The sequence below is a fragment of the Prionailurus viverrinus genome, chromosome B4, assembly GCF_022837055.1.
Source record: "Prionailurus viverrinus isolate Anna chromosome B4, UM_Priviv_1.0, whole genome shotgun sequence".
Classification (NCBI taxonomy): Eukaryota; Metazoa; Chordata; class Mammalia; order Carnivora; family Felidae; genus Prionailurus; species Prionailurus viverrinus.
In genome coordinates, this window is record NC_062567.1 from 18,340,222 (window position 1) to 18,352,778 (window position 12,557).

General features: G+C 42.4%; 1 protein-coding gene across 10 annotated transcripts in view; it reads left to right on the top strand.

Moving 5' to 3' along the window:
* Positions 1 to 270: 270 nt before the first annotated feature.
* Positions 271 to 12,557, top strand: part of ARMC3 (armadillo repeat containing 3) — a 101,552-nt gene continuing 89,265 nt past the window's right edge. For 8 of the 10 annotated variants that reach the window (XM_047868433.1, XM_047868436.1, XM_047868437.1 and 5 more), the window contains exons 1-2: positions 271 to 335; positions 4,389 to 4,437. In XM_047868433.1, coding sequence (XP_047724389.1) covers positions 4,390 to 4,437 — 48 coding nt within the window. In that variant the 5' untranslated portion in view covers positions 271 to 335; position 4,389. Of the gene's footprint in view, positions 336 to 382; positions 566 to 4,388; positions 4,438 to 12,557 lie in introns of those variants that run through there. The other 2 variants (XM_047868434.1, XM_047868435.1) reach the window with 2 other exon arrangements.

Genomic DNA, 12,557 nt, shown 5'->3' on the forward strand with positions numbered 1-12,557 from the left:
GTCCGCGGGCCAGAGGCTGAGGCTGGACGGCCTGCTGATTTCCAGTGTTCACCCGGACTGGCCGCAACAGTTAGGAAGAGCAGGGTTCCCGTGTCCACCCCGCGCAAAGCTCTGGACTCGGAGCTCAAGGTGCCTTCGCTGCAGACCGCTTATCCAAAGCGGGACGGGGGGCGCGCGCGCAGCCCAGCGCGAGCTTTCAGGGCCGAGGCGCGCGCAGGCGCGGCCGGTGTCGCCTAGCAACCAAGAGCAACAGTGGCCTCGGAGGCGCGCGCGGACGGCGGCGGGTGCGGTTCTCCGGGCGCGAGGGGCCGCCGCTCGGCGGGATCCGCCGGCAGGTAAAGGCGGGCGTGCGGCTGCGCGGCTACTCCCGCGGTTTGGAGGGGCCCGGGGCCGAGGTCCCCGCAGAATTTGGGCAAGGGGGAGGTGCCCAGCGCGTGGGGACCTCTGGGACAACCGACGGAACGAATGCCTCGTTGGGGGTTGTCGGTCCCTGCCCTGTGCGCCCAGTATCGGCCGGGGATCCGGGTGGGTTTCCTAAGCATCCTGGCCTCCTTCCGTTTAACAGGTGACGAAACAGGCCTCGAGAGGGGATCTGAGAGTCTGAGATGCCGTTCCGTGCCTCCCAGCAACTCAGGAAACGAGTCCCCACTGGCTGTAGTCTTCCCCCTTCCTTCACAGTTTTTAAAATAAGGCTCCTCCTCAGAAAACATTTAAGGTCGCACAGGCTGAAAGCTCACAAAGAAGTACAAACGGTCGACAAATTTGTGGGGGGAAAGCGTGGCTCCTTTCTAATGACGGAGGAGGTGGCCATTTAAAGCAGATTTGTTTTTGTGCTCAGTGCGGTGAAGTTCATGCCTTTTCATCCAGTTATTTGCCTTTCTCTTAAAGAAGCAGTTGAGGACGTGGATGAACATTTTATGTCCAAGGGGGTTCATTGCAGCCGTATCCATAATTTCAGGAAATGAGAAACACATGTTCAACAATAGGAGACTGTCTAGATACATAGTGGATTTGACAATAGTATTTTAAATGACATGATATGCTGATTCACTGGAGATGATTGGAGCAATGAATGGACACAGAGATTTCACGAACCTGTCCATTAGTGTAAAAAAGCAGTAGGGGGGCGCCTGGGTGGCGCAGTCGGTTAAGCATCCGACTTCAGCCAGGTCACGATCTCGCGGTCCGGGAGTTCGAGCCCCGCGTCGGGCTCTGGGCTGATGGCTCGGAGCCTGGAGCCTGTTTCCGATTCTGTGTCTCCCTCTCTCTCTGCCCCTCCCCCGTTCATGCTCTGTCTCTCTCTGTCCCAGAAATAAATAAAATGTTGAAAAAAAAAAAAAAAAAGCAGTAGGAAAGGAGGGCACTTGTGGGGATGAGCCCTGGGTGTTGTCTCTAAGTGATGAAGCATGGGAATCTACCCCCAAAACCAAGAGCACACTGTACAGTCGGTATGTTAGCCAGTTTGACAACAAATTATATCAGAAAAAAAAAAAAAAAAACAAAAAACAAAACAGAAGAATATGGTAGGCAAATGGTTCCAGGAAAGGAAGTTGAGAATAGGAGATCGAAACCCATGTAGCATGGTAAAATCCCTATAGAAAACACACAAAAAGGAACTATCCTGAAACAGTGCTAATCTCCCTGAGTTTATTCCTGAGTGATTTTTTTTTTTTATTCCATGTGCCCTTCCTTGTTTTCCAAATTTTCTGTAATGAAATGTATTCTGTATAACTGGACAGTAGACACAGAACTATACAGTTAAGCAGGGTTAAAATGGTAAATTTTATGTTGTGTATATTTTAGCACAATCGAAAACATCACTGGGAAGGGTGGTAAAATAGTCAAGGAAAGCAGGTGTGCTTCAAAAAGTCAAAGGGATTTGTTTTTTTAATTTTTAAAGTGTTTGTTTATTTTTGAAGGAGAGAGAGACGGAGTGTGAACAGGGGAGGGGCAGGGAGAGTGGGAGACACAAAATCCGGAGCAGGCTCCAGGCTCTGAGCTGTCAGCACAGAGGGCCATGGGGGTTCTCTCGAACCCACAGACTTGAGACATCATGACCTGAGCCAAAGTCAGATGCTTAACTGACTGAGCCACCCAGGCGCCCCAGGATTTGTTTTCTTAATGGGGCGTCTCTGGAGCTTTAGAGGCAAACAAATCTTTAAAGAATAAACGAACATAAGATAATGTGGTTGTATCGTGTTGATTTTAAGTGAAATGTTGAATTTATAACGTTAAAAAAAAAACACCTTACGGTCATCTTTGAGGCTCATCGCCCCCGATCTATGTCAGCTAAATACTTTGTCCCCCATTAACTACTATACTCAATTTGGTAATAAAAACACAAACTAAATGCTTCCTACTTTACGGTACTGCCTGGGATCGACTCCATTGCTGTCGTCCTGTGTTGAGGCAATTCTAACCTCTGTACTCTTCAGCATGCCGTTACTCAAAGCCACTATCCTGAAATGGGAAAAAATCAGTTCCTGAGTGAAAATCAGATGACGTACAGTAATTTAATGCACGTATAATTCAGTTCTTCTTAAACATTATTCATAAGGAGTTCTTCTGTAAATCAAAGGCTGCTCTACCTTGGAGTCGATTACGAAGCACTCTAAAATTTCTTTTTCCTAGAGATTAATCGCAAGATAGATTTGCATTTGTCCAGAATGGTTTCTGTCCATCTGCCTGGAATATCATAAACACAAAATCTAGGGTCTGTGTGCTTTTCAAACACCTATGAAAGATGTTTGAGTTTTGAAAAAAGTATTGCCTCTAAAATCTGAAAAGAAACTTGAAAAATTAATGTAAATGTTTTAATATTAAATTATATTTGAGAACAGTTTTCTCATTTTGCAAGAAGTTTGAGGCATACAACCTGCTGGATAATTTCAAATGCTTGATTTCAAAACTTTATGTGATGAAAATCGTATTTAATGGGGAATGTGGGTACATTTTAATGTTTTAATATACTGGATGTGAGGGAGGGCATCACAGTGTCAGCTTGCCCAGACCCTCAAAGATCTTGAAATTTATGTGACCTGAACTGAGGGATCTGGATGTCTTTCAGAAGCCCCTAGGAGCTTCTATGAACATGTGGCATTTTAAAACATGTGATAAATTCTGGTTAGTGCCTCTAGTGCTAAGAGTTGCTTTTGTCCCTTGAGAGACCATCTGAACCAATCCTGACATTGTAGATTCTCACCAAAGATTTTTGACTTCCCAGAATTTTCTGGAAACTGTACTAATTACCCTGAGACAGGTTTGTAGCATCTGAGATTGCCCAAATGCCAAACATAACCTCTCATTGGAGAAAACTTGAAAGGTTTCTAGAGTTATTTATTCTAACAGTCCCCAACATCTTGGAAAGTCCTCTGTACCCAGATGGGGTTACTGCTCTGTGGTTTATCAGCTGTCAGTACCAATCCTTTGACTTTTTGTCTGCACAGTCATGGACCTACGAGGGCAGGGAGAAACAGGTCTTGTAAGCAGTAACCCCAACTTCTCCAGAATACATCTCTTCAGATTCTCAATTACTTTTTTTTTTTTTTTATTGAGCTATGGATTATATTAGAGAAAACTTCTGGTTATCTGGGAAAATGACACCAACGTTCATTTGGAGTTGCCTTGTCTTGGGTATCAGTCACAAAATCATACTCCCAGGAAAAACAGTTAATGATTTTTATACATATCGAATACCTACCATGTACCAGATACTGTTGGGATAGATCAGTGCAGGAAAGCAGACAAAAATCCACCCCGTTGTGGCAGAACATTCTTGGAGCCCTCAAAAGTAAATTGGATTTAGTCTCCTAAGCACCCCATCAGTGAGCTATATGCATGGTAAACTGTTTCCCGTATGTAAGTGAAAGTTATGCCATGGATGTGTTCTCTTCCTTACAAGCTGGAAGCCAGGACTGGTGCCCAACAATCTTAACAGTAAGTTCCTTAAAAACCGTGGCGTTTGAAATAAGACTGCAGGTAACATATTTGTACATGTACGACCATTTCTACCTATATCACATCATCTCTTTTTTAGGTAAAATTTATTTAAAAAAAATTTTTTTTTCAACGTTTATTTATTTTTGGGACAGAGGGAGACAGAGCATGAACGGGGGAGGGGCAGAGAGAGAGGGAGACACAGAATGGGAAACAGGCTCCAGGCTCCGAGCCATCAGCCCAGAGCCCGACGCGGGTCTCGAACTCACGGACCGCGAGATCGTGACCTGGCTGAAGTCGGACGCTTAATCGACTGCGCCACCCAGGCGCCCCATGGTAAAATTTAAATGAGGAAATAAATCTCCTTCGAAGGGCATCCATAGGTAACTGAGAGATTTGTGCATATACAAGGTACAAATGACACTTTAACTAATTACTGCATCTTTTTCCAGAATGGGTAAAAAGGTAAAGAAGGAAGCGGAACCCCCTCCTAAGGATGTGGTAAGTTTCTGATTTTAAGACTAGTAGCCCGTTAACAACCAGTTTTAAAAATAAAATAAATTGTTCCAACTGTTTGGCATGTACCAGCATATACATGAGTACACATTGGCAGAAGTCCAAAGTCTGACTAATGATAAGATTAGTTAGAGAAATCTAACATTATATAAACAAACATTTACAACGTTGTCATTACATAATCAGCACAATTAGAGAGTAATTATTAGCTTTTCCAGGATGCGGATGGCGTGTTTATGGGCCTAGTTAATGACCAAATAGTTTTGGTTTGTTCTTTGAAATATTTTAAATTGATATTTGCTGGTCCCTCGTTTATGTTAATCATCCAAGTGCGTTTTCAAAAATAACTAGGAGTTTATGCTATAGCTATTAGCTCTGTATATGAGGTTGTCTGAAGATGACCATTTGAACATCAGAAGGCTCGTATTTTCCAGTTCTATGGAGAGAAAAGTCTGGGTTCATCATCTTTTTCTGTTCCAGATGTTTGAGTAATACATTGCCTAAAACACAAAGCCCTGTCTCTCTTTTCAAAGTACGTTTTTATCTTATTTCTCTTAAGGTTTATGAATTACCAAAAGATTATGTTAAAAATAAAAAATGAACTTGGACAGTTTTCAGATTAGAAACTTATTTTGAGGGACACCTGCCTGGCTCAGTCAGTGGAGCGTGTGACTCTGGATCTCGGGGTTGTGAATTCGAGCCCCACGTTGGGTATAGAGATTACTCAAAAATCAAATCTTAGGGGCACCTGGGTGGCTCAGGCAGTTGAGCGTCCGACTTCGGCTCAGGTCATGATCTCACGGTTCGCGAGTTTGAGCCCCGTGTCGGGCTCTGTGCTGACAGCTCGGAGCCTGGAGGCTGTTTTGGGTTCTGTGTCTCCCTCTCTCTCTGCCCCTCTCCCGCTCCCTCAAAAATAAATAAACATTAAAATAAATGAAGAGATGAAAAATCTTTAAGAGCAAAAAGAAACTCATTTTGAAACAGACATTTGGTGTGATTTTCTTCAAGTAAAATGTGACTGAAAAAAAGTGTTTATGGTCCGTCAGTAGACTCACAGGGATTTTACAGTTTGAAGGAAGCTGGGCTTAGTGCAAGGTCTTTCCAACAGCACTGGAGCTTTGCGGTTACAAATGTGAGCTACGTCCCAGCCCTGCGTCTCATGACCTGTGTTATTTGGCACAGCGTTGCCAAATGTGGCCATGTTCTTTCAGTTCTTGTTTGAAATTTCTTCAGTGTGAATTGTGAGGCCCAACTCGTTTTGGTTGTTGTGTGAATTATAATGAAGTAAAGCTCATCACGGTTCTCAGTGCCTGGCACATAGTTAACGCTACTAAATAAGACCTAATGTTGCGGGTCTCCTTTCGACTCTGATACACAGACCCACACAGACACACACCTATGTAACTTCCTGTGTTTGATCCTTCAATACAGTTGGGAACGAAGACTCCAGAAGTTATCTGTCTGGGGGCACCTGGGTGGCTCAGTCGGTTAACCGTCTGACTCTTGGGTTCGGCTCAGGTCATGATCTCACGGTTCCTGAGATCTGGCCCTGCGACGGGCTTTGTGCTGATACTGTGGAGCTGGCTTGGGATTCTCGCTCTCCCTCTCCCTCTCCACTGCTTCTGTGCACTCTCTCTCTCAAAAGAAATAAACTTAAAAAAATAAAACGAGATGAAGGAGAAGCATCTGTCTGCTCCGGTCTAGGAACACTTTGCAGAGATAGATGGCCATTGTGGTTCACGGTACAGTTTCATCATTCCAATTGCTCTCTTTTGGACATCCTCCTAAAATGTTCCAAATTCTCTTATTTTTTTTTCATTGCCACTTAAGTTTGAATTATCCCTTTTTGCTGCAAAATAGCATTTTTAGAAAAAAGATTTTATTTTTAAGTAATCCCTACGCCCAGCATGGGGCTCGAACTCACAACCCCGACTGAGCCAGCCATTTTCCCTGGTCAATATCATTATTGACATCTTATTACCGGAAAGTGGACTAATGAACACAGTACTTGATGACAAACATTTTCTGATTAAAATTAGAATTAAGGGACCGTTAAACAATAGATGTATTTGTCTAATACACTTCCTATAATTTTGTAATGTTTTGCTGGCTTGTCCTCCGTATTCCAGTCCTTGGGGGGCACAATCAAGGGCTTGAGAAACAGTTTTAAACCTAGCGTTAACAGAAAACTAGCTCTTCTTTCTCAGTTCACGAGAGCCTTAGGGACAGCCAAAGCATGTGTAGTGGCCAATGTCAAAGAAATTGCTGTCTATGTTTTCTTCTTGGAGTTTTATGCTTTTAGGTCTCATAGTTGCGTCTTTTCATCCATTTTGGGCTTATTTCTGTGTACGGTGTAAGAAAGTGGTCCAGTTTCATGGTTTGTGTGACCATGTAAGCATGGGTTTATTTCCGGGCTCTCTATTATGTTCCATTGATCTATGTGCCTTATTTCTGTGCCAGAATCATACTGTTTTGATGACGACCGCTTTGTAGTACGTCTTGAAACCTGGGATTGCGATACCTCCAGCTTTGTTCTACGTTCTCAAGGTTGCTTTGGCTATTTGGGATATTGTGTGGTTCCATACAGATTTTAGTATTATTTGTTCTAGTTCTGTGACAAATGTTGTTGGTATTTTGATAGGGATTGCACTAAGTATCCATCCATAGATGAATGGGTAGAGAAGATGTGGTATATATGTATATATATACAATGGAATATTACCTAGACATAAAGAGGATGCGGTCTTGCTGTTTGCAACAATATGGATGGAGCTAGAGGGCATAATGCTACAGGAAGTAAGTCAGAGAAAAATAAATACCCCGATTTCAGTCAAAAGTGGAATTTAAGGAAAAAAAGAGATAAACAACAACAACAAACAGACTTTAAATACAGGGAACAAACTAGTTAGTGGTTGCCAGAGGGGAGATAGGTGGGGAATGGGAGAGATTAAGAGGCTACTTATAGTGGGGCGCCTGGGTGACTCAGTTAAGCATCCGACTTCGGCTCAGGTCATGATCTTGACGTTCGTGAGTTCGAGCCCCGTGCTGGGCTCTGTGCTGACAGCTCGGAGCCTGGAACCTGCTTCAGATTCTGTGTCTCCCTCTCTTTCTGCCCCTCCCCTGTTCCCACTTTCTCTCTCTCTCTCTCTCTCTCTCTCTCTCTCAAAAATAAACATTAAAAAAGAGTATACTTACTGTGATGAGTACTGAAAAATGGATAGAATTGTTGAATCATTACATTGTACACCATAAGCTAGTATAACACCGTAGGTGAATTATGCTTTTTAAAAAAGTAGATCCAAAAAAAAAAAAGGACGTATATACCAATTACCAATGGGCCTTGACCGTGGCCTTTCCTCTTAGTCCTTCCATACTTCTCTTACTCTGACTATATGTTAATAAAGCTGGCAGATTAGTGTTAAACTATGTAACCACTTTCTATCTTGTGAATTCAAGTACTTCAAAACAGTATACCACAATGTCAACTGTCTGAACTTGGCATTTGTGCCAAGGTATACCTCTTCAAAGTCTATGAAAGGGTTCTTGTACAGAGTATAAAAGAAAACCAAATTTCAAAGATGGATGTGTAACTGCTTTAAAAAAATTAACTTTCCTGTGCCAACTAATAACAACTGGCTTCTTATTTCCAAAGATTCATGTTGTTATTAGTCTTTTGTATACTAGTTAAAATGGGTAATGGGGACAGAAAGAAGAATGTTCAGTTATATGGTTAAAACAAAAAGGTCCCCTTGCTTTTCTTAATTTTCGAATCATCAAAACATACATTTAATGTACGCCCATGTGGTTTATTGACCTCCATTCCTTCTCGTGAAAGCCACCACTAGCTAAGAAGATGCTTGGAGGCGGGGAAGATAACGGCTTGAACGACCGATGCAACTATAATCTACCTCCCCAAACATTTCCACGTCTGGCTGAAAGGTTGTTTGTGATGCTTTAACAAAAGGAAAACTTTCTATGGAATGATTGCATAAGAGAATTAGTAATAGAAACAACCTTAGAAGGCAATATTTACTATAAGGCAAGATATTTAGGGACTAAGGATCCAGGCTCTGGAAATATACCGCCAGAGACTGAATCCTCACTCCATCTGGAGGCCAAGTTCCCGAACTCTGTATACTCCAGTGAGGATATAACGACAACCACTTCATATCTATTCACAGTGGGGAGGCAAGGTTAGGTAAATATGAGATGCTTAGAACAGCGCTTGGCACTAGATGAGAACTTGGTCAAAGTTGTTATTCTTCATGATGTAATTGAGAGTACTGTTGATCATCCCACAAATCTTGAGAAGTTTTGCGCATTGTCAAAGGAGGCAGGGAGATCAGCTGTGGAAGACCAGCTGGCCACTAAAGTTCCTGGTGGCCTGGAGTGTGGCCCTCATGCTTCATGGTCAGGTTTTCAAGTTCATGAGCATGGAACTTTTATTTTCTTCATAATTCAGAGGCAACTGAGTTTCAGCGGACTAAATCCACAGTATCTAAACTCACAAGGGACTGTGACCTGGTTCTGGAATCTCACTGTCAAGTTAACTGAACGTTTATGTATTTACGTTAATGGTTCTGCACCTTCTGTCCATAGTTAGGTGCAAATGGGGGGGAGCTAAGCTCGCTGAGTGTTGAGTCAGAGCATCAGGCGACAGCAGGATCTGCTTCCTCACGTGGGTGACCAAACCCAGTTCCTTGGAAGAGTGGGATGTCTCCAGTGACTTGTCTTCCCCGGACGCTCCCGTCAACCTCCGAATGCAACCCTTAACGCGTTGTCACGGGCTGCCAGAACTGCCTGGACTTATTTCAGAAATGAAGCTTCATGGGAATTAATTTTCCGATGTTTCCCCTACATCACAGATTTTAAAAAGTCATGATTTAAGAAAAATTAGTATAAATTAAGAAACATGCACAAAACCATATTCTAAAAAAATCTTGCTTACCTTCATCTAAAAGTTTATTTCAAGTTGTAAAGAAACCTAGCGGCCATTTTAGCTGTTTTCATTTTAACCTTGTCACTTTTTACTGGATTTTAACTGATGTCTAGATGCTCTCTACGAAAAGTCCCTACTAGAGTGAGACAGTCCATTTCTGTTCATCTGTCTCTCTTTTCATGTATAATTGGTTTCCCCCCTGATCTGAGACCAATGATGTAGCAAACACGCTCCAATAGCCATCAAAAAAGCCTTTTCTTTGCCCTTCTTGGTACCATAAAAATTACGAGACTCTCATGATTTATCTGTTTTCACTGAGTTCAACTTTACAACTTTGTATTCTTTTAGGCCCGGCCTAATGTAGTAGTCACCAGTCACCTGCGGTTATTTAAATTTAAATTAATGATGATTAAAGGCATAGTAATTGAAATTAACAACTAAAAATAAAACGAAACATTCAGCACCTCTGTCACCTTACACTTCAAGTGCTCAAAGGCCACATGCGGCTTGTGACTGCTATATTGGGCAAAGCAGAATCAGAACATTTGCAGTGTTGAACTTTGTGCTGGACAGCATTGTTCTAGAAGTGTCCTTAACAGAGATGTAAAAGTATCTCTGTGAGACTATGGCTGCACTAATTGACTGAACTTAAAATTCAGAGTTTAGCCAAAACGCTTCCCCTTTATTTCACCCTTTCTGTAAATAACTTTGGTTCATCATTTGTTTTGTATACAGCGTGAAATTATAATTTCACAACCAGCTTGCTGGTGAGTGACTGTGAGTTCCTCACGGGAAAGCAGATGGGCTATGTAATTACAGCACAGTATTATTTATTTAGTTGTGTGGCATTCTGTTCTAGCTATCATTTGATTCTCAGCACCTTTTTAAATAAAAAATTACTATAATGCTGTAGGCTCTGTAGGAGAAACAGATGTCATGCCAAGTTTTCTCCGCTCTCTGCCAAATATTGGTATTTCTCCTCCTTTAACAGCTCTTTAGACTGTAACTCTCACAGTCTGAACCTTCCCTTCAAGCTTCTTGTACTCCATATTACCTTTTTCTTAAAGACGACCAGAAGATAGGTCAAAATACCAAAGTGTTTTCTCCACCCCTGAAGAAGGGTTACGAATATTTACGATGGGTTCGGTTTAAGTATATTTTCAGTATATATATTTAACTGCAGTCATTGTGTGGAGATCGTGACATTAAGTATGTTTTAACAAAGCATATTTATTCACATGCTTATAAAATCAGCTTTAAAAATCTTGAACTATCAGTGGTCTCTGAAGTGCAAGTTCTGAAGTGGAAGGGAACTTTGCCCTGAGTGGGGGTGGATAGAGAAGACAGCCAGCAGAATGCCAGGGAAACTGTTGTGGGCGGCAAAGACGATTTAAGGCTGTGATTCTCAAGGGTTGGGGGGGGGGGGTGCGGTCAGGGAGCCCTATGAGGGTGGGATGGCCACTGTGGACTCCCTCCCCACAAAAATGCCCACCAAAAGTTTTACATACAATTTTAGTGGAAGGATCTATCCCTGAAGCCCATTGATGGCTCCACGAACCTCAGGTTTAGAACCTTCTTTTCTGACATCAAAAGACAGTACACGGTTAAAGCCCTTTCAGGCCACAGGCATAAAACAGAAGTTTCCAGAGGTATTTTCATGCACTTCTTGATAAACATTTATTGAGTATTTCCACATCCTGGGTTTATTCTAAGTAATGGCCGTAGAGAAATTACACAGTCCTTTGCCTGAAGAAATTCATCCACTTATTAGACAAATATTGAGTGAATGCCATGTACAAGTGTTTTTCTACCTCCTGGGCATATACATGGGAGCAAAACAAAGTTCATAGCTTATATGCTAGTTAGGGGAAGCAGTCAATTAACAAATAATAATATAATTCGGGTAGTAATAAGATCAATGGGGAAAAATAAAGTAGGATATAAGGATGGGGAGGGATGGGGCTACTTTAAATAGAATCCAGGTCAGGGCAAGCTTTCTCAGTGGGGTCACATTTAAGAAAGACAAATGGAATGAGGAAGTCTGCTATGCAAATATCTGGGAAAGAGCACCCTAGCTAGAGAGCACTGTAGCCATATTAAGACCTTACTTAGTATACTTGGGGAATGCCAAGAAGGTTGATGTGACTGGAGACTAGAAAGCAGGGAGCAGGAGATAGGGATTAAAGGTGGGAGGCTGGTGGTGATCACGGCCTTTTCCACTGTATTAAGGAGGTTGGATGTTTTCCTAATGTGCAAAAAGGGGAATCCGTTGGAGGGTTACAAGTAGAGGATTAGTGACATCTCATTTATATTTGAAAGGAAAAACATTAAGATCATTCCAGCTACAACAGGAAAAGTGGAAACTGGAAGACCAATATGGAGGCTATGACGGAGGAACGATGAGCTATGCAGCCCGGTGGCCTGAGTAAGCAGCCATGTTGAAGGCAGAAATGACAGGATTTGCTGCTGGATTGCATGTGCGGTGTGAGAGGAGAGGAGGTGGGAGATGGTTCCAGGTTTTGGGCTTGAGCAACCCAGGAAATGATGGTAAACATACTGAAGAAGACACGTAAACCCAAGAAACAACGCAATGCATTAAGTGCTGTTACAGAGAAGTTCAGAGGAATATAGCTGTGAAACAAAACAAAACAAAACAAAACCTTCAAAGCAACAACTGCCACAACCACAACAACACCCCAAGGATTTTTTTTTTTTTAATATTTATTATTTTTGAGAGAGACAGAGACAGAATGCGAGTGGGTTAGGGGCAGAGAGAGAGGGAGACACAGAATCTGAAGCAGGCTCCAGGCTCCCAGCTGTCAGCACAGAGCCCGACGCGGGGCTCGAACTCTCGAGCTGTGAGATCATGACCTGAGCTGAAGTCGGTCGCTCAACTGACTGAGCCACCCAGGCACTCCCACCAAGGATTTTTAATACCCAAGCTATCATGAAAAAAAGCAATAAAAAACTCATCCAGAAAGATGCAAGCCTGACAATTCAATCAAGTAAGCCATAAGCTTCTACAGTTTCAAGCGTTGTTTGTTATTTTAATTCTCTAGAAATGAGATTAAAATGTCAAGAAGTGATAAGTAACGTGGTGTTCACTGTTGATGGTCTTAGAAATATTTTGGTGAACTTGGGGCGCCTGGGTGGCGCAGTCGGTTAA